Source organism: Trichomonas vaginalis, chromosome II (genome assembly GCF_026262505.1).
Source record: "Trichomonas vaginalis G3 chromosome II, whole genome shotgun sequence".
NCBI classification, from domain to species: domain Eukaryota; phylum Parabasalia; order Trichomonadida; family Trichomonadidae; genus Trichomonas; species Trichomonas vaginalis.
The window spans coordinates 24,284,588-24,310,890 of NC_067204.1; the positions used below are offsets into that span (position 1 = coordinate 24,284,588).

At 32.4% G+C, this 26,303-nt stretch overlaps 9 protein-coding genes across 9 annotated transcripts, besides 8 other annotated features; 5 read left to right on the forward strand and 4 right to left on the reverse strand.

Moving 5' to 3' along the window:
• Window positions 1–771: 771 nt before the first annotated feature.
• Window positions 772–1,187: a mobile genetic element.
• Window positions 1,188–1,225: a mobile genetic element.
• Window positions 1,226–1,832: 607 nt separating this feature from the next.
• Window positions 1,833–4,250: a mobile genetic element.
• TVAGG3_0601520 (uncharacterized protein) lies at window positions 2,107–2,571 on the forward strand (the record flags this gene model as incomplete). Its single annotated transcript, XM_051239778.1, has 1 exon — window positions 2,107–2,571. The coding sequence occupies one exon, from the start codon at window positions 2,107–2,109 to the stop codon at window positions 2,569–2,571; it is 465 nt and encodes a 154-aa protein (XP_051097602.1).
• TVAGG3_0601530 (MULE transposase domain-containing protein) lies at window positions 3,036–3,575 on the forward strand (the record flags this gene model as incomplete). Its single annotated transcript, XM_001580687.2, has 1 exon — window positions 3,036–3,575. The coding sequence occupies one exon, from the start codon at window positions 3,036–3,038 to the stop codon at window positions 3,573–3,575; it is 540 nt and encodes a 179-aa protein (XP_001580737.2).
• Window positions 4,251–4,832: 582 nt separating the features above from the next.
• Window positions 4,833–4,869: a mobile genetic element.
• Window positions 4,852–5,280: a mobile genetic element.
• Window positions 5,281–6,525: 1,245 nt separating this feature from the next.
• Window positions 6,526–8,220, reverse strand: TVAGG3_0601560 (protein phosphatase 2C family; the record flags this gene model as incomplete). Its single annotated transcript, XM_001580686.2, has 1 exon — window positions 6,551–8,206. One exon carries the CDS (start codon window positions 8,204–8,206, stop codon window positions 6,551–6,553), a length of 1,656 nt encoding a protein of 551 aa, XP_001580736.1.
• A 684-nt stretch (window positions 8,221–8,904) lies between these two features.
• TVAGG3_0601570 (T-complex protein 1, beta subunit family) lies at window positions 8,905–10,538 on the reverse strand (the record flags this gene model as incomplete). The annotated part of the gene is made up of 1 exon (XM_001580685.1): window positions 8,937–10,520. One exon carries the CDS (start codon window positions 10,518–10,520, stop codon window positions 8,937–8,939), a length of 1,584 nt encoding a protein of 527 aa, XP_001580735.1.
• A 540-nt stretch (window positions 10,539–11,078) lies between these two features.
• Window positions 11,079–11,115: a mobile genetic element.
• Window positions 11,116–12,294: 1,179 nt separating this feature from the next.
• Window positions 12,295–12,331: a mobile genetic element.
• Window positions 12,332–12,429: 98 nt separating this feature from the next.
• TVAGG3_0601600 (Chain Q 40s Ribosomal Protein S16) lies at window positions 12,430–12,896 on the reverse strand (the record flags this gene model as incomplete). The annotated part of the gene is made up of 1 exon (XM_001580684.2): window positions 12,464–12,886. The coding sequence occupies one exon, from the start codon at window positions 12,884–12,886 to the stop codon at window positions 12,464–12,466; it is 423 nt and encodes a 140-aa protein (XP_001580734.1).
• Window positions 12,897–13,641: 745 nt separating this feature from the next.
• On the forward strand, window positions 13,642–14,466 carry TVAGG3_0601610 (translocon-associated protein subunit alpha family; the record flags this gene model as incomplete). The annotated part of the gene is made up of 1 exon (XM_001580683.2): window positions 13,666–14,358. One exon carries the CDS (start codon window positions 13,666–13,668, stop codon window positions 14,356–14,358), a length of 693 nt encoding a protein of 230 aa, XP_001580733.1.
• A 217-nt stretch (window positions 14,467–14,683) lies between these two features.
• TVAGG3_0601620 (uncharacterized protein) lies at window positions 14,684–15,822 on the forward strand (the record flags this gene model as incomplete). The annotated part of the gene is made up of 1 exon (XM_001580682.1): window positions 15,318–15,560. The coding sequence occupies one exon, from the start codon at window positions 15,318–15,320 to the stop codon at window positions 15,558–15,560; it is 243 nt and encodes an 80-aa protein (XP_001580732.1).
• Window positions 15,823–16,248: 426 nt separating this feature from the next.
• On the forward strand, window positions 16,249–19,983 carry TVAGG3_0601630 (VPS8 subunit of corvet complex family; the record flags this gene model as incomplete). Its single annotated transcript, XM_001580681.1, has 1 exon — window positions 16,268–19,711. One exon carries the CDS (start codon window positions 16,268–16,270, stop codon window positions 19,709–19,711), a length of 3,444 nt encoding a protein of 1,147 aa, XP_001580731.1.
• Window positions 19,984–23,774: 3,791 nt separating this feature from the next.
• Window positions 23,775–26,303: part of a mobile genetic element that runs on past the window's edge.
• TVAGG3_0601650 (uncharacterized protein) lies at window positions 24,454–24,690 on the reverse strand (the record flags this gene model as incomplete). Its single annotated transcript, XM_001580680.2, has 1 exon — window positions 24,454–24,690. The coding sequence occupies one exon, from the start codon at window positions 24,688–24,690 to the stop codon at window positions 24,454–24,456; it is 237 nt and encodes a 78-aa protein (XP_001580730.2).

Here is a 26,303-nt window from a genome sequence, read left to right on the forward strand (position 1 = left end):
GCGAAAGCTGAGCTAGCTTCGTTCTCGAAAGAATAGGGAAGGAGTGAAAGAGAGTGATACAGATGTTGACACATTCATATCATTTCAACAAATTTTGATCAAATTGAAATGCAATGAAATTCAATTCACTTCATATCCTTCAGTCAGTACATTGACATCCTTCTACATCACAATGATAACTCGTGCATCAATAGTTCTACAACTAACTCAGAAAAAACAAGATTTTTACTTCCAGCTTACAGCTTTTAAAAAAGTTTCGATGATAAAAATCACTCTACTCTTGTTTATCGATATGTTGTGATAGTAGGTAAACGTATTCTTATCGATATTAATAAAAATATTTTTACGAAAATCTGAACCAATTACAGAGTTATTCATAAAGTTTATGATAACTGTAATTACTTTATCTTTGTTTTATATTTGAATAAACAATTTAATTTAATTTGCATAATTTTTTTTGTTTGAAAGACAGGAAACTTATTTGAGTTTGTATTATTTTTATCGTTCAATTCATTGTATATGTGAGTGATCCAGATATTTAAGATATTTAGAAAAAATTTATTAATTTGATTAACAAATTTTAATCAAAATAGCAAAAATCTATTTTATAGCTGTAAGCAAACAATAACTTTTATTTCAAGCAAAATCACTTATTTTCATCTAAACGTATAAAATTGTCAATTTTATGAGAATAAATTTAAAATCTCATGAAATATAAAGAAGAGTAATATTTTTCAATTTTCTTTTTTTCTTTGTCTCAAATATTTTCTGGAGTAGGGGTAATTTTAGCTAAAAGTGACACACCCGTGAAGGGTGTGATTACCGATCGGTAATTTCGACAGTTTAGAATTTAAAATTTTTTATAGAACTGTTGCGAGTTTCATAAAGAATTTAAGGAATATAAGCAAAGATTTGAATCAAAATCTTAGACCTAAGCCGCTCGATTCGCTCGCGGCTTCCGCGAATTACAGATCAGCAAAGATTTGAATCAAAATCTTCGAACTAAGCCGATCGCTTCGCTCGCGGCTTTCTTTATTATTTTAAATTTGCATATTTCCATCAAAAGTTCATAAGGTAAAAAATTTCGTTTATTTTTACTTAGAAAAAAAAGGTTTTTGATAATAAATTTATTTTATTTCGAAAAAGTAGCAATAATCGTAAAAGGGTATTGATAGGCTTGCTAAAGTTGTTGTAAACAGAAATTCATCAAAAGTGACACATCAGAAAAGCTAAAATATTGAATTTTTGGAACTTTTGATAGAGCACGTTTTTAAATATTAATTAAAGTAAATGTATATTTTGTAAAGATTCTTTTTAATAAAAAAAATAAAATTTTGAAGAAGAACACAAAATCTTCTGAAAAATAATATCACATAAACTCATATTATTTTCTAATATATAACTATTTTATATAAAAATCAAATTCAATGATCTTAAAAGCGAAGGATAAACCTCAAAATTTACGAATATAATGAGTGGGAATATAATGCTTATCTATCATAAAACCATATGAAATATCAATTTTTGCTTTACGCCTAATTTTTGACGACAATTAGCAAAAAATGTTAAATGTTAACACTCAGTCCATTTGAATATGAAAAATAAAATTGACTTTGATTAAATGTTTTTATTTATCATGCAATTCTTCTTGCGACCAAAGATTTGAATAAAAGTTCAAAAAATAAGATAGCTTAAAAAATAATATACGGTAGTGTTTACTAATAGATGAATAGTATATAAATTCTATTAAAATGGATTTGATCCAAAAAAATATAAAACCAAAAATAATTGTTATAATTTAAATGAAGAAGTAATTTAAAACGATTTTATTTGAGTAGGTGACAAAAGTGCATACTCTTAAATTAACCTTAAATGTTGGTTTTTCGATATTTTCGGTATTAACCTTATTGTAAATTTTTCCGGTGATAAATTTATCACACTGAGGTTATTTTTCCAGTGAGATTTTTAACCTTGATTTAATGAAATTAATATATATAAATTTTATTATTTTTAATTTCGAATGAGTATAATAAAATATTTTTTATGTGTTTTTGTTTTTGATGTGATTTGAATTTTGTTAACTCTTTTCAAAATCACTTCATTTTTCTGATTTCGGTGGACTTAGAGGAGCTTATTGCTTTTGGTATTAAACAGGAAGTCAAGGGCGGTGTCCCATACAGAAGAAGAACGGGATCTCCAAAGCAATATGTCACTTATTCATGTTCGTATCCCCTATGCAAGGCAAAATTTAGGGTTGAAGAACAAAATGGAGTGTTTACTATAAGCAAAGTTAATGAAGAACATTGCCATCATATAGGAGTTGAAATGGGTTCACATTACGCGAGTAAATTTTATCAAAAATGGATCGAACTTTATATTAAAAACGGTGGAAAGCAATTTCTTGCTCAAAAAGCATTTTTTGATAAGTTCGGAATTGATACGAATAACAAAGAAACGATGAAACTTTTCGCGCAGTCTACTGATGCTTTAAAGCACAAATTTTATCGCCTTGATGAGATTATTGCACAAAGATTATCAAACGATCCTTACACTTCTTTGAAGCATTTTTGAATAATTTACAGGAAGAGTGCCAGATGATCTCGTTCAATTTGATTACAATGGAGATTTTTCCGAGTTTACAATCATATATGCACCTTTTGCTGCAAAAGAATTGGTGCATAGCATTGATAACCCTCTCCAGCGTCGATTCCACTCATTCTTTAATTAAAGGAAAGATCCAATTGTTTGCAGTAACAATGAAAACAAGTCAAAACACAATTTTCCCCTTTTGCTATTTTTTAGTGAACCCTCAGACATCTGAAAAAATTCAAGAATGTTTGGTGAAATTCTGTGAGTTTGCGCACCTGGATCCACAGCATTGGAGCGCTGACTGTGCGCTAAACATTGCTCGCGCAATTGAGGACGGATTTCCTCTTGCGCAGCTCAGTTGGTGCGCTGTGCATGTTTTACGCGCATGTGCAAAAGTTGGAAGCTATTTTGACAATCCACAGAATTTTGAGAACTTCTATTTAGCAATGGACTTTTTGACATTACGTGCAGATGCAACGAATGCAGAAAAGCTGGCTGAAGAGTCTGATGAAACATATGAGTTCTTGACAACAATGTTAGAAGAAGAAGAACCGCGCGCTTTGAAGTATTTCGATAAACAATGGAGAAGAACCAAAGAACATTGGATGATGTTATATCGTGGAGAAGGTGATTCCACGAATAACATTGCGGAATCACACTTTCATCAATTAAAGCAAACATTTTTCTTGGGTAAGAAAAATGAGCGCATTGATGACATCGTCATAACTCTCATCACTGTTGTGATTCCAAATGCGATTATTAAGGTTCAAGTCGCTAATGTTTTGAATGAAGAAAGAGCAGTAAGAATTCTTACAAGGGCAGGTAATCAGATTGTTGAGCAAAGAGCTTCAAAACACGATGAATGTTTGAAATTAATTCAACACATTTTGGAAATTGTCGAAAGCCGAAGGATTGAACCTAATGTCCTTATTCCATCTTTGAAGGCAATATTAAATTTGGCACAAAGAAGTTTAAAGGAAGAGTAAGCAAGATTAGATAATTTGGACTTTTTTTAAAATTAATGAATAAACAGTATATTTTTGAAGTGTAAGCTTATTTACCTGAAGCTATATTACTTAATATAACATTCAAAGTATTATTGCTATTTATTGGAGAACAAATTTATGTAATTTTCACATGAAAATTGATAAATTTGTATTTCCTTATGATAATCAATTTTTGTATTTGTAGAGAGTCTCCCTGCATGATATCAAGACTTGGCTATAAGTCTTTATCCATTTTTGAAAATTGTATTGTAAATTGTAAGAATTTCTGAATACTACTACTATAAAATATAATTGCTTATCTATGTATATTCTCCCTGCATGATATCAAGACTTGGCTATTAGTCTTTATCCATTTTTGAAAATTGTATTGTAAATTGTAAGAATTTCTGAATACTACTACTATAAAATATAATTGCTTATCTATGTATATTCTCCCTGCATGATATCAAGACTTGGCTATTGTCTTTATCCATTTTTGAAAATTGTATTGTAAATTGTAAGAATTTCTGAATACTACTACTATAAAATATAATTGCTTATCTATGTATATTCTCCCTGCATGATATCAAGACTTGGCTATAAGTCTCTATTCATTATGAGTATGACCCCATTTTTTTTACAAAAAGTGCCGAATTGCAACTTTGTCCCAATCTCGATTTTATTTATGATCAAATTTTATATATTTTTTTGGATCAAATCCATTTTAATAGAATTTATATACTATTCATCTATTAGTAAACACTACCGTATATTATTTTTTAAGCTATCTTATTTTTTGAACTTTTATTCAAATCTTTGGTCGCAAGAAGAATTGCATGATAAATAAAAACATTTAATCAAAGTCAATTTTATTTTTCATATTCAAATGGACTGAGTGTTAACATTTAACATTTTTTGCTAATTGTCGTCAAAAATTAGGCGTAAAGCAAAAATTGATATTTCATATGGTTTTATGATAGATAAGCATTATATTCCCACTCATTATATTCGTAAATTTTGAGGTTTATCCTTCGCTTTTAAGATCTTTGAATTTGATTTTTATATAAAATAGTTATATATTAGAAAATAATATGAGTTTATGTGATATTATTTTTCAGAAGATTTCATTCTATATGCCTATGAAAAGTACTCTCAAAACTAACTTTTTCCTAATTATAATTAAATCTAGAATATTGTATTATGCTTAGTATTATTTCATTTTTCTCATTCAATTTAGAATTTACAAATGTCAAAAAATTGAGAGCTGTCACTTTTGATGAATTTCTGTTTATTACAAGTAGCAATAATCGTAAAAGGGTATTGATAGGCTTGCTAAAGTAACTAATTTTAGCTGTCAAATACTTTTGTATTTTGAAGTAAATTAGTATAAATTTGTTTTTACTTTTATTTCGAAAAAGTAGCAATAATCGTAAAAGGGTATTGATAGGCTTGCTAAAGTAACTAATTTTAGCTGTCAAATACTTTTGTATTTTGAAGTAAATTAGTATAAATTTGATATTATTTTAACTCCCTTTGAAAACCTCAATTTTCCATACAGAGGGAACGGGAATAGCATCCAATATTCCCTGAGAATGGTTGCGCATTCTCAGTTCCCTCTATATTTCGAACGAAGCTCTCATCGGTCTTTTTTTTTAATACTAAACGTTTTTTTTCCTGTCACTTTTAGCTAAAATTTGGGTTTGCCATATTTTCTGTTGGGAATTTTCTTGTTATCAAAAAATAATTTTAATATTTGTTTATTTCATTACATACAATAAAATTTTAAAAACTCTATTTCTTCACAAGAAAATTTTTTTCCTTCATATGAAGAAACATTTTGTTCTCCATTTGATGCTGCGTCTAAATCTCGATTTTTGAATTTTCTTCTTTCCAAATTTCTTTTTTCCAAATTAGAAGTTTAATTCAAATTTTCAATAGTTTATATATTTTCTCAAACCGTCTTAGATTTTCTTACTTTTTGGGGATTTTCTCTCAAAATATACAAAAATAGTAATATCAATACATGTGTCTAATATACTTTAAAACCATCGTGATAAAATTCAAAAACGAAGAGTTCTTCTCTCCAAATTTTTTTCAAAATCAAAAAAATGAGATAAAAAAGTACGTTTGGAAAATTCATTTTTAGCATTTTAGGAATTTTCTCACTTTTCTTCCAAATTGACATCCTTAACTAGGGTTGTTTTGTTGACTTTTCACATCATTTTACAATTTTGAATGAAAAATTGGATAATTAAAATTTTAGCTCATCACATTAAATGTAATCAATTTAATAAAATTCGTCGTTTTCAATGCAATTCAATTCCGAATTTATTCAGCGGATTTATTCAATTTTTTTTATATCCGCTAAAATCGGAATTGCATTCGTCTTTCCAAAATTCTCAATTGTTCTAAACTTATTTTCTTGGATTTGCTTTTTCTTATCTAACATCAACCCCTAGACCTTATTTATGTCGCAAAATTCTTCAAGCGAATTGATAAGAGATAATAAAGTTCTTTTTTGAAGGTATAATAAAATGTATCTCGTACCTAGAGATCAATAAAGGTATCTTTTTATTAAAATCATATGATATTAGATAATTGTAAATTTTTTGAATAAAATTTATCCAGGATAGAATTGGTAATTCATGAGTTTACGAAACTTAGTATCTATGGATTCGATTTACTGATTTCAACAGGAAACCAATATCACAAATAATAAAAAAAATTCTATTCAAGATGACACATCATATTAAATTCTATCAAATGATCCACAAAGAAGCATATCTAAGGATATAGCATATTATACATGAGGAATAATATAAATTTATTGAAATATCAATAAAGAGATCAAACATAACATTATATTTCATTATAATTTTCAAGAAATTTTCTAGTTTTGTTAACAATACAAAGAAGTTGTAATCAAAAAGTTCAAAAAAAAAATTAATAATTTTTCGAAAATAATATTTTTTATATCACTGTGCTTCGGCCTCACTTTCTTTAAGTAGAGTATCCTTAAGATTAACAACAATAACTGATATATTATCTTGTGAGTCTTTGTCATATGCTGCATCTCTTAATTTCATTGCAGCAGTTAACTGATCAACTTCTGGCATAATTAAATCGCATGCTTCTTGGTCCATGATAACATCCCACACACCATCGCAAGCTATGATGAGGAACAAGTCTTCATTTGTCAATTCAATGTGAGAAATGTAAGGAGTTGGATTTACAGCATCGCCGAGGAAACCATCACCGAAAGCTCTTGATACAGCGAGCATTCCTCCAACTCTTCCATCTCTTACGAATGATCCCTTGGACTGTATATAAGCGGTTTCTTCTGGTAAACCTGGTTTGTGGTCGAACGATAATCTGATGGCTTTTCCTCCGCGGCATAAAACGGCGCGTGTATCTCCGATGTTTGCAACTGTGAGGTTTCTGCCTTCTATCATGGCTAAGCATGCTGTGCAACCGACATAAACGCACCAGTTCTTCATATCGATCTGGAGGAATTTGAATGAGTTAATTAAAGCTTCATCAAGGGGTTGTCTGCTATAGCGATCGGCAATGTTCTTAGGAAGATGTTCGCCTGCAAATTCTGCAGCTTCTCTGCCACCATGGCCATCGAAGATTCCGTACATAATTCCTTTTTCGCTTGGGCACTTATCGACGATGATTGAGACATCTTCCATGTTTGGACGACGTCCGATCATTTCTGCCTTACCAGATCTGAAGCGCTGTAATGATGCGGCGGTTTCAATTGTATCGATTTGACGAGCTCTTTCATCTGTTGTTTCTAACTTCTGGAACATATCTGGATTAGCCTTACGAGATTCTTCTTTCTGTCTTGCACGGCCTGCAAGCATTTCACGGCCTTTAATTGATTTGTATGCGTTCATTTTGTTGGCAAAGTTGCGTTTGAAAGGAGACATGCAAATCTGATCTGTAAGAGTCTTCGCGTATTTGTTGCGTTCTGTTACTTCGTTGACTTCTACAAGTAAGGAATCGCCAAGAGTTGCAACTGTGATAGACTTGTTGTTTTTGAGGGCTTTGAAGACTTCATTGATACTCTCCTTGCAAAGATTGGTTGATTCTAAACGGAATGTTTGCAATATAGTGTTATTTGAAAGCAAATTAATAATCGCCTTTGTTGCTGTATCATCTATATGGCATTCTTCCATAATAAGTGATGTAAGATGCTCGTGGGCTGTTATGATTTCAAAAACAGTCTTTGATTGATGTCCGAGGTTATTTTCTGAAAGATCAAGCTGTTCTAAGTGTGGAGTGTTTAATATGAAGTGAATTAAATAGGGGATGGATTCTTCAGAGAGGTCACTTCCTCTAAATGATACTTTAGTGAGATTATCTGGCAAAGTATGTAATAATGGCATTAAACGTTTTAAGAATAAATTGCCTGCATTACGTCCTGTAATTGTTATACCAAATGATGTGTCTGTATCTGGGAGTATTTTCATTGACTCGTAAATAGAAACAACAAGACGAACTAAATTTTTATCTTTTTGGTATTGGTCTGGGAGATTGGAATATACGGCGACAATCTTGTCAAAGAAGACGCGGGCTTCGGTGTTTGCGAGTTTGGAGGAATCGCAAGCAGAAACACCGTTTCCCATTCTTTGATAAAATTTATTTGGAACGATTAAATTCAATTCAAAAAAATTAATTCAATTTCTGTTCTTCTGCACATTTGTATTTGAAGTGACTACATGAGGTCTTAAAACATGAATTTATTTTTCTTTTATATCGTGTGATTTGGTGATGCGCTTAAAATCAAATTCTGCAAATATAACGAAATATTTCAATATCAATTTCATGCGTGAAGCATCTATTGTCTCCCATCATGTTTTTTCTTGAACACATGCTAACAGCAATCTTTGAGTATAAAGGTCTAATATGAATCAAGATGTAAGAAATTTGCTCTATTGTCTTGGAGTTACCAGCCAAATATATTCAAGAAGGTTATTGATCAAATATATTAAACATGAGATATAATTATTATATAGGAAATATTATTGAAATCACAATATTCAAAAATAAGAATTGTAATGACATCGTATTTAAATTTCTCATTTCAACATGTTGTTTTTTATGCTAATGTTGACTGATTAAACTTGATCTGGCATATGAATTAGCACTCTTACTAAATAAATATATTGACAAGTATGATTTAAAGCAGAATTACATAATTAATGTTGTCCTTTATACGGAGCATATAGTTTGAGTTTAATAAACAAACAAATATTTAGATTTTTTTGTCGAATTTGTTGAAAAAATTGTCAATTTATATAATATAAAAACTTTATTTAGAGTCGCATTAATCAATATAATATATATCTTTAGACTTTAGCGTTTTTGGCGAGCTGGAGCGCAAGTAATGATTTCATCGACGCGAAGGATCTGCTCAGCAGCTTCAGAAGCAGAGATAAGTACCTGGCGCTTTACGCGGAAGCTCTCAGTGATACCGAGTTCAGCGATGTCAGCAACTCCTCCTTTCTTGATGTCGAGGCCGTATGTGTGCTTTCCTTCGGCGTGGGCAGCGCGGATTGAAGCGACGATTTCTGGAGCATCGAGGCCAGCGTTTCCAGCGATGATTGTTGGGATCTGGCGGAGAGCCCGAGCGAATCCTTCCATGGCAAGGGAGACTTTGCCTGGTGTATGGCGGGCGGCGTTATCAACAGCCTCAGCCATGAGGATTTCGGAGCATCCTGCACCGTAAACTGTGCGCTTCTCTGTCATCATTGATGCGATGACGCAAAGAGCATCGTGGAGAGCACGCTCTGCTTCATCGAGCATCTGTTGTGTAGCACCACGAAGAACAACTGTAGATGTGGCTGGTTCGTGGCATCCTGTGAAGCGGATTAACTTATCTTCACCGATCATGATGGATTCAACGGTCTTTGCGTAGCCGAGCTTGACCTTGTCTGGTGTATCGAATGTAGAAACGATGTCACCGCCTGTAACAAGTGCAAGGCGTTCGACACCGGCGAAATCTGCCTGTTCGATAGAGTTGATATGGTGTTCTGTGAAGTATTGTTCTGGAAGGTTGTAGATGAGCTGGCGGTTAACGAAAAGTGTTGGCTTGTGAGCGGCAATCTTGTCGCACTTTGTAAGCATCTTCTGGCGCTCTGCCTGCTCGATCTTGGCGAGCTGTTCTGGGGAATCTGTCTCAATCTTGGCACCGTTGATCTTGATCTTATCGGCATCCATGGATGTGTTTGCGATAAGGATCTTGGCGTCTTCGATCTTCTGTGGCTGGCCAATACCGAAGTGGCACTTGAGGATGAGGCCATCGACAAGCTCGGATTCGCGAAGGGCTCCACCTGTAACTTTAACAATGGAAATTGCATCGAGACGAGATGGATCGCGAAGGCGCTCAACAGCGGAAACGGCGATCTCAGCAAAGTGGTCGCGTTCCATAGCAAGGACTTTACTGTTGAGTGTTGTACGAGCGACGTTAAGAAGATCTTCACGGAACTTAGCGTTGTCGACGGAGTTATCCTTAGCAGAGCCTTCAAGAGCCTTTAAAGCAACTTGAACGGCCTCGTGCCATCCCTTGACAATGGTCTGTGGATGGATGCCTTGGCCAACAAGATTCTCTGCTTCGTGAAGTAACTGTCCGCAAAGAACGGCAACGGATGTTGTGCCATCACCAACTTCAGCATCCTGAGCTTGTGAAAGATCAACAATGATACGAGCTGCTGGGTTATCAATAACGATTGACTTAAGGATTGTAGCACCATCATTTGTTACATTAATTGTATCGAGGTTTGAGAGTGATTGAAGAATCTTGTCCATACCTTTTGGACCTAATGTTGTCTTAACAAGGTCGCAGATAGCCATAGCACCTGTGAATGCGGACATACGAGCCATTTCACCACGCTCTTCATTGGCACTTGTGTCTAAAAGTTGAACGCCTGCTGTTTTCATTTATGTGGTCACGACACGTTTATTAATTTTAAATTCACTTTTTTGTCCGTGCTATGTGGTCGAGTGGATTTAAGCTTCACTGGACAATTATTTGAACTTTGTAGTACTGCAAATGGATACTCTTCGCGTTATTTTGGAAATTTATCCACTCATTTCTCATTTTCGAGCACTTTTAAGAATATTAAAAAGTTTATTTTGCATTTAAGCATATGATACGATCTGATAAAGAGTTGCATTTAAGATTTTTCTCTAATTTTCTTCTACTTGGAGATTTTGAGCACTTATTCTTTATTCAATTTATTTTGTTAACGTTGTAGTATTTAACAATGCTGTTTTTCTGTATTGATAGATGTTTCCTTCACAAATATCTATTACGAATGAAAAATTTTTCTATAAAATTTTTCATAAAAATAATAGTTCATTTAAGACATATGAGTGTGAAATTAGTTAATATGACTCGATGTTGTAATATAAGCAGTGTTGAAAGTATCCTTTTCAAAAAAAATTAAAAATTATCGTTGATAAAATATAAATGAGATAATGGAAGATTGTACAACGGTTGTAAACAGAAATTCATCAAAAGTGACACATCAGAAAAGCTAAAATATTGAATTTTTGGAACTTTTGATAGAGCACGTTTTTAAATATTAATTAAAGTAAATGTATATTTTGTAAAGATTCTTTTTAATAAAAAAAATAAAATTTTGAAGAAGAACACAAAATCTTCTGAAAAATAATATCACATAAACTCATATTATTTTCTAATATATAACTATTTTATATAAAAATCAAATTCAATGATCTTAAAAGCGAAGGATAAACCTCAAAATTTACGAATATAATGAGTGGGAATATAATGCTTATCTATCATAAAACCATATGAAATATCAATTTTTGCTTTACGCCTAATTTTTGACGACAATTAGCAAAAAATGTTAAATGTTAACACTCAGTCCATTTGAATATGAAAAATAAAATTGACTTTGATTAAATGTTTTTATTTATCATGCAATTCTTCTTGCGACCAAAGATTTGAATAAAAGTTCAAAAAATAAGATAGCTTAAAAAATAATATACGGTAGTGTTTACTAATAGATGAATAGTATATAAATTCTATTAAAATGGATTTGATCCAAAAAAATATAAAACCAAAAATAATTGTTATAATTTAAATGAAGAAGTAATTTAAAACGATTTTATTTATGATCAAATTTTATATATTTTTTTGGATCAAATCCATTTTAATAGAATTTATATACTATTCATCTATTAGTAAACACTACCGTATATTATTTTTTAAGCTATCTTATTTTTTGAACTTTTATTCAAATCTTTGGTCGCAAGAAGAATTGCATGATAAATAAAAACATTTAATCAAAGTCAATTTTATTTTTCATATTCAAATGGACTGAGTGTTAACATTTAACATTTTTTGCTAATTGTCGTCAAAAATTAGGCGTAAAGCAAAAATTGATATTTCATATGGTTTTATGATAGATAAGCATTATATTCCCACTCATTATATTCGTAAATTTTGAGGTTTATCCTTCGCTTTTAAGATCTTTGAATTTGATTTTTATATAAAATAGTTATATATTAGAAAATAATATGAGTTTATGTGATATTATTTTTCAGAAGATTTCATTCTATATGCCTATGAAAAGTACTCTCAAAACTAACTTTTTCCTAATTATAATTAAATCTAGAATATTGTATTATGCTTAGTATTATTTCATTTTTCTCATTCAATTTAGAATTTACAAATGTCAAAAAATTGAGAGCTGTCACTTTTGATGAATTTCTGTTTATTACACAACAATCGAGAAATTAAATAACAATATGATTATTTTAAGATTTGATGGATTGGAATCAAATGATAAGATTATATTTTTCATATAATTTTGTTTATCGAATGTATATAATATTTTAGTACTACAATAATTTTAACGGTATGACATCTGTCTGCGGACACGGGCACTCTGACCACCGAACTTCTTTGGTTCCATACGACGTGGATCGGCGACAAGGAGTGTACGATCGTAGCCGAGAAGTGTATTCTTGATTTCTGTCTTTGTAGCCTCGTCTACATACTTCTGATAGTATGCAACGATTGCCTTAGCGACGGCCTGGCGGATAGCGTAAACTTGAGCAACATGGCCACCACCATGGACACGAACACGAATGTCGAGATTGCCCCAAGACTCTTCACCGATGAGTTGGAGTGGTTCGAGGATCTTGGCACGGAGAGTTTCAGAAGAAACCATATTGATTGGGGTACCGTTGAGTTTGATAAGACCAGATCCTTCGCAGCAGTAGGCGACAGCAGTAGCGGTCTTCTTACGACCGAAAACTTGGACGCTCTTCATTGAAAAAGGCTAATTAAAAATTCAATTTTTAAATTTTATATGAAATATATGTTACATATCAATAGATAGATATAATTGAATAAATATGTTCTTCAAAAAAAATTTGAAAAACTAAAAAATAAAGAGAAATTCTAGAAGTTTTATGTGAAAATGATGAAATTCAAATTTTTTGGAAAAATTTATCTATAAATCAAGTATTATTTTGATAATACTTAAAAGTGTTAATTCAAAATTAGTCATAAATTCTGAAATTCGTAAGATGTTTTTATATCCTCTCAGAAAATGCATGCATATCTAATAATGAACCTCTAGTCAGTCTAATTTTCCTTCATTCTATAATTTTAGGATATAAAACTACTCATAATTTCATCCTTTCGGCATAATTCTAATAATTATTGATCAGAATCCGAGTCTAACAATAATTCCAACTATTTATGTTTAATAATTGCGATTGTGAGGGCTGTTACATAAAAATGGCCCACTTTTGGAAATTTCAAATGTGAAATGTAATTATTTCGAAAATATTTTCCAAAAATGTTCTTTGATTTAAGTAGTTGAATCAAATAAATGTAGTATTTTTTAAATTTAAAAGAGGCAAAATTAATTGCGACCAATTTCTTTTTCTTCCAAACCATTTCTTCTTCATCTTTCTAGAATTATTAATAAAACATTGATTTGACACAAAATCAATAAACCGTATCCAAAAGTAACACCTAGTTTCGTACGATAAATTGTATGGCCAGTTCGGTTTACTTGGCAGCTTGACACTTCAACTATTCATGTTCTTTGCATTATCCTTACTTGCTAAGTGTGAAGAGGATGTTCTTGGAACTTATGATCCATACACCCACGCACACCTTCCACCAATTTCTAACGACGTTATTGACGCCCGTGCCCAATTCATTGATTTTCCAGACAACAAAATCCCAACAAATGGTCAGACCTATGTTCGCCTTGTAGGCACATACAAGGCCATCGGAAACAATGAACTTCAAGTTCAAGCAGTCTTTGGCCATCTCTACACACTTGAAGGTGAATGGGTTACCAACTACACAACATTTGCTTACCCATGCCGTGCCAATTCTGAAGAGTCCATCACATCCAGCCACTACTTCGAATGGCATAGTGAAATCGATCCAGCTCAATACATCATTGATGCTTATGCCATCGTCACAAACACAGACGGCAAGAACTATTCTGCACTCGTCCTTAACCAGACCGTTGAATTCGTTGAAATCACCAACTACAAGGAGACAATTGGCTCTGCTTTCCTTTATCTTCTTGTTATCTTCGTTCTCGGCGGCATCATCTACCTTATCCTTTCCAAGGATCAGAGAACAACAATGTCCACAGTCGCTGCCCAGTCCAAGGCTTCTAAGAAGAAAGTTCTCGACTACTCCGAAATCCATACCTCTGACCGCTCCTCATCCCCAGGAGTCACAAAGAGAACAAAGTCTCCATCCAACAAATAAAAACCCGACTAAACATATTTTGCACTACGCACAACACACACACAAAACTTTAACAATTATTTTTTTAATAATAAATAGTAAATATTATTTAATCATATTGGAATTCACCATCAAAAGATGAATATTAAAAGCGGAAATAAATTCATCAAAATTAAATTTCGAATCATGGTTGGCCATCATTAAGAGGATGAGCTCAACTGGCTTTCCAGAAGTATATTCTCAAATTAAATGAGCTTATGGACTTTAAATATTTGTCAATAATTTGATGTCTTCTAAAATTAGCCGTCTCGGAGTTCCTCATTTAAAACAAAAGTTATCTGTCATTAATATTTCGTAAATGTTATATGCTGAAATACAAAAAAATATGCGTTATGAATTTCATATCTGATAATATTAAGAATATATTGAAGAATGATTGCACATAACAGGGCATGAGATGATGTCAAGATTTTAAGAGTTTCATAAACAATCTTTCCCTTCATTGTTGATAAATTTCCAAAATAACGATTATTTTGACAAAGATTTTATATAAAAAATGTTACATCTGAACACTGAAGCAGCTTTAAAAGCTTGCATGAATAACGATCTTGAGTCACTTCAGCACTTGATTCCATCTTGTCTTGGACCAGATTCAAGAGTGCAAAAAGTTCGACTTCGGGATCGTCCTTATTCGGCAGTTCCTTTTTTATGCATTACAATTGCGTATGGAAGTATAGATTGCTTTGAGTACTTAATCGAAAAAGGTGCAACAACGTATTATGCAGATTTAATTCTTCATTTTTTCATTTCATTCTTCATATTTTTATGATAATACTCCATTACACTTTGCAGCAAGATTTAATCAACCAATTTGTGTTAAAAAGTTACTTGAATTAGGGGAGAATCCAAATACTCAAAATAGATTTGGTGATACACCATTGTATTACGCCGCTGAAGCAGGAAGTACAATAATCGTACAAATGCTTAACGTTATGGGAGCTTCATTGAAAATTTTAAATACTGAGAAGCAAACACCATTACATATTGCATGCGAAATGGGAAATGTCGAAGTTGTCCAACTTCTTTTAAGTTTGGGCGTTCAGACTGCTGCTAAAGATGTAAACGGAATGACTGCTTATGATTTTGCTAAAAGGAGTGAGTATCAAGATATTCTTGATATACTGAACGAGTATGATGTAAATAAGATAAATGAAGTAGGCTAAAACCCTCAAAATCCTCAAAATGCACAAAATGGACAAAATACACCTAGCACTCCACAGAAAAAGACACCAAAATGAGATAACTAGATATGTTTGAATTCATGTTTCTAAATATTAATGTTATTATTGTTTACTCTTCTTATATTAATTTCCAAAGCTAGATCTTATAAGATAACGAATGACATCCTCTTATATTATCAAATAACATGATAATATATGAACATTCAAGCATTGACATTATAATTTTTTGAAAAGAAAATATATATTATTGAGAATCAGATGATTTATTTTGAATCTATTTAGAGAAAGTTTCACTGTATAGACGTTTTAGCTCATAATTATATCATCAGTCTGAATTAGAATGATTATATTGATAAATTCATATTTGAATTCAAAGATCATTATGATAAGGATATATCGTCGTGCAGAAAACTTTCAATGAATCTATGTGTAAGTGACAAAAGTAACAAGTCAGTCTATTTAGTCAGAATGAAAAAAAATAAAATGAACATAACAAATTATTTTTATAATTTTTCTATCGTCCATTCAATTCAAAGCAATGTAAACAATAGATTTAATCCTATGATGTCATTTAATTTTAGGAATAATCCTCCTATAATAATTAAAATTATTGTAGTAAAACAATAAAGATTTACTAAGCTGAGTCACTTTTGTATTGAATATAAAATAAATTTTTATCGCGAAGCAGAATGAAATCAGACTCAGCATTTACTATTACTCCCGTTAGAGACTTCAAAATAGTCACAGAATCGGAAGAAATACCATTTATCAGAGATTATGCACGCTCCGCGCAAAAATACGCCGTAATTTTAACTGATGATATTTTACCTATTGTCGCTGAATGGCCTTACACCAATGTCAAAGAGATTTTAGATAAAAAGAAGCTAACTGAGAAGCCAGTTGCTATGGATATCTCTCCAAATGGTCAATACGCTCTTTTAGGTTATGAATCTGGCAGCATTGCTATCATTGATATTGAGAAGGAATCTCTCATTAAATACCACAAGAGAAATGGAAAGCCACCAGTAGTTCATGTCGCTTGGGGTGGCGATTCACAGGTTTTTACGATCGTAGACGAAGATGGTGCATTGTACCTTGTTAGCTGCAAGATTCTTCTTGGCGTTGCTGCTCTCAGAGAAAGACTTATTACTTTTATGAATCCAAAAGTTTTTGTCCAAGGATTTATCTTCAATTCTACAAGCAACTGGATGCTTGGTGCCACAGAAGAATCCTTATTATATATCAAACTTTCAGACGAAGGAAATTGCACTTCATCAGAAATTTACAAATCCGAAGATATTAATCCTCCAAGATTTACAACAGACTTCCACAAAGGACAGCTTCTTGTTGCTGTTTGCACAGGTACTACTCTCGTCATCTATTCTTTCAACGAAGCCGGTAAATCTACTCAATTATCAGAAACATTCATTCCTGATAACATTGAGCACTGCTTCTACTTAGGAAACCGCGTTTACGTACTTGTTCTCGATAACCATACACTCCAAATCATCAAAGCCTCAGGACAACTCGCAGAAATTTGTTCATCCGACGAATTAGAGAATACATTGAAGAATGCAAGATGCATGTTTGCGAACCATCAAAAGCTCTTCATCATGAATGATTCTTCAATGTTCCAACTCTCTTTCCTCGACTGGGGAACTGTTTTGAATGATTTGGCCGAACAAAAGAACTGGGGAGAGTGCTTCGAGATCGCAAAGAGCATCTATACAGGCAATAATCTTGAGTATTTCGGACTGCCTAGCTCAGTAAAGAAGCGTTGTTCCCAAGTTACAACAACAATGAAATTTATTTTCGACCAGGCAATCACGAGTGGCGACAATCCAAAGGAATTACTCAAGGGAATGATCGAGACATGCGGATACCTCGAAATGTTTGAGTTCTTCTCGAAGGATTTACTCAAATTTGCAAAAGATAAGAATTTACTCTTCCAATACTTCAATTCATCACTTGTCGAAGGTGAAGAAGTCATCACTCTTCAGAGATATATCACTAAAGCTCACTTAGATGTCTTATTTACCCTTTCTCCTCAAGTTGTCGCAGATATTTTACTCAAATCAAACATTATCGAGAAATTTGCCGCTAAAATCGCACAATACGCCCTTAAAACAAGCAACGATGAACTACTTCTTAAGATTTGGATCGATGTTTACGGAGATTATTTATCCCCACTTTTACACTACCAAGATAACACAACCAAGCTTTACATCTACCTCTACAAGGTCTTCTTCGGCGAATACCACCCTACTTATGCCCAAAAAGTCGTTGTTGCCCTTTGGATTTTCACTCCAATCAACAACCGCTTCCCAAGACTCTCCACATTGATTCGAAAAGATGCGGAAAGAGGTCCTCGCCTCATTAAGGAATTCTACAAGCTCTGCCCGATCAAGATGTTGAATGGCAATGACCTTGACTCGATCAAAATGGTCGATGCCGTACTCCACTGCATTATAGAGTACGCGAATACCATGCCTCGCGAGCAGGTGGCCATCAAATCCCCACAAATTTACACAATTCTCGCAAAAACAGGAAAAATCATTCTTAAGAAGAATCTACAGATCCCAACTTACTCCCTCAAGTTCATAATGTTCTGGATTTTCAACGACAAGCAGAATATCGATGTTCGCGAACAACTTTTACAATTAATCAACGCATTACACCCAGAAATCGTCAAATTGAGTGAGTTAGAGAAAGAATGTGAGGCTGTTGGTTTCTCAGAGATTCTTACAAAGTTCTACATGAAAGATAAGAACTATAATAAGATTATCCAGCTTTTACTTTCAATTCCTGACCGCAGATCCCGTATTTTCCCATTCATCTACGATCTGATTGATTCCGAGCCAGATAAGATCACTTCAGCCATTGAAGAACACATCCAAGTTCTCATTTTAATTGATGCAGCCAAAACCGCCAAATTAGTTGCAGAAAAAATGCCAGAATTCCACAGAACAGTTATGAGGAAAGACATTGGCAGCTACACGAAGTATCTCTATCTCAAGGAGATGTCGAAGAACCCAGATTGCCAACATTTAGTCTCCGATGATGATACAATGGAATATTTCGTTTTAATTTGTCAGTTTTGTCCAGAAGAAGCACTTCCTATGCTCAAAACAACTTCATGCATCATGTTCGACAAAGCGTTACCTATCTGCGAGCGTAACAGAGTTGTCGACGCATGTGTACACATCCATACGATGCTTGGAGATAATCAGAGCGCTGTTCAAATGGTTTCAGAAGAGTTACAACAAGAATTGGTTGAAATCTTACATAATAAGAAGAAATGCAGAGTTGCTTCTTTGGACAGAGTTGGCGATGACAAGTATTTAAGAGTTCCTTACAATACTATACAATTGGCCTTTGATTTGCTCGCGAAAACTCCTTCTTTGGGAACGAAATTGGAAGAAATGTGGAGAGATATTTTCAGAGCATTTCAATTACCAATGTATTTAACCGCGAAAATACCAGATCTCGAGACGAAGAAGGCCTTCAACTTGTGTTTCGCGTATTTCATTGTAGAACTCATCCAAAGGACATCAGGAGATTTCGTTATGGCAACGTTGCACAGAGATTTCTCAATAATTCCTGAATTGCAAATGAGAGAAATTTTATTATATGTTTTCAAACATTTCGATTACAACAAGATGCTTTCAACAGCTGTTACCGCTTTGTTGTTACAAGACTGCAAGACACTAAGAGTTGATGCTTCACTCGTAAAGAACAGAGCTGCAAACATTTGGACAACGAGATGCGGAATTTGCAACCAGTTCATTACTGGTCAAGGCGGAGTAGGAATGTTGGTTTTCCAGTGCGGACATTGTTTCCATAATAACAACGTTTGCGGAAAACACACAAGCTGCCCAGTATGTAAGGGTATAGCTGCTAGAAACAATAACGCGGAAATGACATTGTCTAAGAGAACAATGGCAAATAGAGCAAGAGCTTTGCAAAGAGTCGAATTCGGTTTGAAGAAGAATTTCGGTGATGAACAGGATGATTCTGCTTCTGGACATCATATTTACTTCTTGCCAGAATACCCTGTTAAGGCAACAAATAAGATAACACCAAAGTTCGCTGACTTCTTACCTCCTGCTAACTCAGTCTTCTCTGAAATTTAATTTCATTTTTCTTTATATACCCTATAATTCCTGGGTTGTCAATTTTTTTGGGGGCTATGGAGAAATTTACTTTATCAATAGCGCACCATAGATTCGAATCCAGAGCCTATAATTCTAGAAGTAGATGAAGGTACCCTAGAATAACTATGTGGTGTAGTTTTTATTGCTATTTAAGATATCACATAAAATATATTAATCAAATAATAAAAATTTCAATAAAATTAAATAATTGTTATTTTTATATAGAGTAGATATTATTTCTATATTTAGATCGAAAAAATAAATAATTCTGAAGTACTAGTAATATTCATCCATGATGATTTATTTTTCAATATTATACAATAAGAAATATATTTATAAGTTTTTTTTTGAAAAATGTTTAAAATTGAGAGATCAAAATTTCGATTTGTGAAAAGAAATCATAAATCAAATATGTCCTAATTTTTGTTTTTATTAGGGTATACATGTTTTATACTCGAAGTACGGTATGTTGTTGTTTTTTTATTCAATAATTAAAAACTTGCATACAGGTCGTAAGGTGTTGGAATATCGTACACAGAGGTTACACACATGTCTAGGGCAACTATTTGTTATGAATGAGTGTATTTTAAAAGATTTGAAATATCATAAGATTGATCCAAAATGGCATTATAATAAATGTTTTTATCCAATGTTAATTATATTTTAAATAAAGTAATGCAAAATTAATGACTTTTGAAAATTGAGAGAGAGAACAAAAAATAGAGTTTTTAAAAAACTAAATGTTGAAATAGTTTGAGATATCAATAAAATTAACAGTGAAAAATATTAATCAGAATAAATACAAAAATTGGGTATCTTATTGAAAAAATATGTGAAAAAGAGTGAAGATCAACCGAAATTTTATATTAATATAAAGGATATAAAAGAAATGTGAACGTAAATAAATATAAATTAAAAGATATAATTAAAATTTTTAATAAAGTTGAATCAAAGACAACAATTGATAGACAATTGTTGTCTTTGTGTACAACATTCACTTGAATTATAAACAATAACAAGTGTTTGTTGTTCACTGAGCAACTTTGAGAAGAATCATTTGTGATTCTTGTCAAAGTTGAATCAAAGACAACAATTGATAGACAATTGTTGTCTTTGTGTACAACATTCACTTGAATTATAAACAATAACAAGTGTTTGTTGTTCACTGAGCAACTTTGAGAAGAATCATTTGTGATTCTTGTCAAAGTTGAATCAAAGACAACAATTGATAGACAATTGTTGTCTTTGTGTACAACATTCACTTGAATTATAAACAATAACAAGTGTTTGTTGTTCACTGAGCAACTTTTAGAAGAATCATTTTGTAATACTTTGAAACACAAAATAGCATATTATGCTTTTATTTATCTATATGTGTCATTGTGGGAGACATTGTCTATGCAAGTCTCCCAGAATGACACATTCATACACAATCTTCTTCTGATTGTGTATCTTTTGTCAACAAAGTGCAACAGTGCACTGTTATTGTGTGCTATGTGTCATTGTGGGAGACATTGTCTATGCAAGTCTCCCAGAATGACACATTCTTCTCAAATGTTCTTACACTCTATTAAAACTATTCATAAATACAATTTCAATCTTATCCTCATTTTCTTCCTATTACACGTATCGAATCCCAACCTACTGAAACACTTATTCCTCACAATCATTCGCAAATTTTTCTAATCTATGTTTTCTCAACTATTATCCTTTACCTTCATAACAGCATTTAAATATTCCTAATGAAATTTAATGTTTTCATATTAAATACTTAATCACACAAAAATTATATTATCAAATTTTTATATCATTCTTAAATTCCAGATTATATTGCTTACTTTGCAAGCTAACTATAATATAGTGTGATAGCCTTATTGAACTTTGATCAAATACTCCTTCGTCCGTTAAAAATTAAGATGCGTTTAAAAAATCGGAAAAAAATTCTTTTGTTTTATTTTTAATTTTTCAACCGATAAAACTTTTTAGAAAAACTCCAAATTCCAAGAAATGCTTAGATTCAATATGAAGAACATATTCATACAGTCATTTCGTTTCAAATTTCAATTTTCAAATCGAACAAAGCTGCAAATTTGAACACTTTACAAAATTTTGAAACGTCTTTTCCCGAATGAATATTGAGTTTCAAGCCGGACAAGCTATAGCAAAACTGATTCTTATGACACACTCTATCATTTTGGTTTTTTTTTTGCAAAACGTGGGTAAACACCCATCTCATAACACATTTTTTGCAAAATTTGGTAAAATCCGTGTAAATGCTCAGATACATGTGGCCAATAATATTTGAATACTGACAGGTCCGGATATTAGGTTTAAATAGCTGATTTAATTCGAAATATGAAAAAAGATGAAATCTCAATGTAATATAGTAAATTAAGAATCAGTATGAATGGTTATATGATTTTGATAAAAGAAAACTGAATGAAATAGAACAAAATTTGAATCTCAGAATTTAAAAGTAATGAGAAGAAAAAGTGGTTTAGGGGTTTTATGATAGGTTATTGTCGGGTATTAGAAGTAAATATGTTGAAAAGAGATATTTAATTAATATGAGACAAAATTAAAACACGAAAAGTGCATAATGCACTCTTGTCGGTCGAAGTTCCGCAATCGTATTCTAATTGCGGAAGATTGTCTCATTCTGGAAGACATTGTCTATGCAAGTCTCCCAGAATGACACATTCATACACAATCTTCTTCTGATTGTGTATCTTTTGTCAACAAAGTGCAACAGTGCACTGTTATTGTGTGCTATGTGTCATTGTGGGAGACATTGTCTATGCAAGTCTCCCAGAATGACACATTCATACACAATCTTCTTCTGATTGTGTATCTTTTGTCAACAAAGTGCAACAGTGCACTGTTATTGTGTGCTATGTGTCATTGTGGGAGACATTGTCTATGCAAGTCTCCCAGAATGACACATTCATACACAATCTTCTTCTGATTGTGTATCTTTTGTCAACAAAGTGCAACAGTGCACTGTTATTGTGTGCTATGTGTCATTGTGGGAGACATTGTCTATGCAAGTCTCCCAGAATGACACATTCATACACAATCTTCAATTCTTGTTTTAATTTTGTCTCATATTAATTAAATATCTCTTTTCAACATATTTACTTCTAATACCCGACAATAACCTATCATAAAACCCCTAAAGCCACTTTTTCTTCTCTATTTACTTTTAAATTCTGAGATTCAAATTTTGTTCTATTTCATTCAGTTTTCTTTTATCAAAATCATATAACCATTCATACTGATTCTTAATTTACTATATTACATTGAGATTTCATCTTTTTTCATATTTCGAATTAAATCAGCTATTTAAACCTAATATCCGGACCTGTCAGTATTCAAATATTATTGGCCACATGTATCTGAGCATTTACACGGATTTTACCAAATTTTGCAAAAAATGTGTTATGAGATGGGTGTTTACCCACGTTTTGCAAAAAAAAACCAAAATGATAGAGTGTGTCATAAGGATCAGTTTTGCTATAGCTTGTCCGGCTTGAAACTCAATATTCATTCGGGAAAAGACGTTTCAAAATTTTGTAAAGTGTTCAAATTTGCAGCTTTGTTCGATTTGAAAATTGAAATTTGAAACGAAATGACTGTATGAATATGTTCTTCATATTGAATCTAAGCATTTCTTGGAATTTGGAGTTTTTCTAAAAAGTTTTATCGGTTGAAAAATTAAAAATAAAACAAAAGAATTTTTTTCCAATTTTTAAACGCATCTTAATTTTTAACGGACGAAGGAGTATTTGATCAAAGTTCAATAAGGCTATCACACTATATTATAGTTAGCTTGCAAAGTAAGCAATATAATCTGGAATTTAAGAATGATATAAAAATTTGATAATATAATTTTTGTGTAGTTTAGTATTTAATAGGAAAATATGAAATTAGATTAGTCAAACATATAAATTGTTATTATATGAAATGATAACAATTGATAAAACATACAGATTGGAAGATTAGGTGAATTTTTGTGATGAATAGGTGTGTTTGTATGTAATGCAGTTAGTATGGTTAAGTTGGGTACTGTGGCACTGCGCGCCTCCGTACACCACTTAACGGTTTTGACACTTTACGAAACCGGTAACGTATATTTTACAACACAAACGACAACACTAACTTAACCTTAAATATTTACAAAACCACCACTCACTTCACTTCACTAACAAACTCACTAATGTAAAAAAATAAACGTTCTCACTATCGTTCTCACTAACGACTTCACTAATGTTCTCATAAATTTTCCTCAATATCTTCATCATCAGTGTTAACCCTATTGTAGTCATACTTGAAGCCATAAACTTTCTCTAACTTCTTAACGTACAATTTACATAACTTACCTTCGTCATCATATGGTTTAATGATATAACTATTTCTATCTTTATACACAGTCAATGAAAAGTCAACTGGTCTCGGATGTATTTGAAAGAACATGTTATGCTCAGGAAGGAAGAATAAATGTTTAAATGTATGTTTGTTATATTTTCGATTTGTATGAGTTGCTTTTGTTCTGTCATTTACATCCAAATAAAAATTTTCAGTAAAATAAAAAATAAACTTAAAAATTAATGATATCACCACCCTCACACGTATGAAAACATAGCACAAAAATAAATTTAGGTGAAGTGGTGAGATCTCACCTCTTTTTTCACCTGTTTTTTCACCCTGTTGAATTCATTGCTTTATAACTCTCTTCCTTTCTCCAACTCTTCTAACTTCTTCTTAAGTTCAGCAATGTTGTCCTCATGAAGTTTAATCTTTCTCAAAATTCCTTCTTTATCTAATGGTTGCTTTATCTTTCTAAACTGAACTCTACCATCCTTCATAGTATGAATGTAAAAACCTTCTGGAACCGCTCCTGATTTAATGTATTCTACCAAAAACTTTTGTTTCATTGCTTCAGTGACTTTAGTCGTCATTTCAATCAAATAAAAATTTTAATATTAAATAAAAATAACGTTATTTTTCAGTAAGGAAACGCAGGAGTTTTACGATTTATTTGAGGAGTAGGTTCTGGTTTAAATGTTGGAGTCGGTTTAGGAGTTGACTTTTGAACAGGAGTTTGTACTTCCATAGGTTCAGGAGTCATTGAAGGTTTTGCTTGTGAAGGTGTTGGAGTTTGTTTAACTTCAGCTACTTCAGTATTATTTACAACATTTGCTTTATTTCTTTCAAATCATAACTGCTCCTGCTGTAGCTAGCAAACCTAGTGGGAGACCATATTTTATATAAGGACTTGACCAAATGCTATTTTTGACAGGAGCTGGTGGAACACCTAACCTTGGTGAGACTGCTCTTTGCCATTGTGCAGCTCGTAAGAAATATTCAATAGGTGCTCCATAATCGTTTGGTAAAGTTTGTTTCATAGATGGTGAAGGTTCACGAGAGCTTGATGAAGAACTCATTTATAAGCTTTAAAAATAAACGTTCATCCTTTATTCCTCACCGTCGTCCGTAGCTAAGTTATAGTCATCTAATCTTATTATTGGGATTCCATTAGCACGCACCTGAATGGCAAAGCAACAATCCCTCATAAATCCAATAAGTGGCTTTGGTACATTTTCAGTTGCTAGTTCAATAGGTCCTTTAACAGACAATTTGTATGTTATTGGAGCAGTAGATGTTTGACCTTGCTGGAAGCAAAAGTCCACTTCTGTTGGAAAACCACATAAGAAATGTGTGTTGTCATAGCTATCCCATTTATGTTCCACACTACCATCATCCACCAATGACCTCATAACATCTTCATTAAATCCTATCATATCATTGTTTGTATTGCAAGCGTTCGCAACCATTTCATAAAATACAGGTCCATATGATTTTTCAGGTTCTGCGGGCATATTTCCATAAGCTCCCATGGAAAGCTGAAGATATTTAAACTTAGGGTTCTCAAAATTAACATAATAGTTGTCTTTCTTTCTAATAGTGCCCAAATACTTTTAACATTAATAGGCGTATAAGCTGCTGTAAATGTTGCACTTGAACTATCTGTATTCTTTGAGAATGAACCGTCCATAGGAATCCAATCCATAACTTTAACAGGAAAACATAAAGCCTCGTTTGTATAATGTTCTACAAGTTCTGTATAAATGTTAGGGTCTAAAGAGAATGACTTTGGATGAATGAAACATTCATTAAAATCCATCTTTGTTCGAAATAGTTGCTGGGTTACAGTTGTAATAGTAACTGTTCCACTAGCTTCTACTGCCTTCGTTATCATAGTGAATGGTTCATTCCATGGAACAAATTTATTTGTCGGTGGATTTGAATCTGAAGCAAATGCAACTTTAAGAGTTGGATTGAAAGCAATGATATCATTTACAGATATAGATGTGCATTGTAAGGCGTCGCTACTGAACTTTACTTTAAGCTGAATGTTTCCTGCAAAAGCTGGAATAAATCGAATAGCTTCTAATGGAAGGAATCTTCTAACAGGAATTCTTAAACGAAGCTTAAAATCAAATGATTTTCCTGCTGTAATTGGACCACTAACAATTTGTCCTGTTCTGCATGTTCCCGAATGACTCCATAC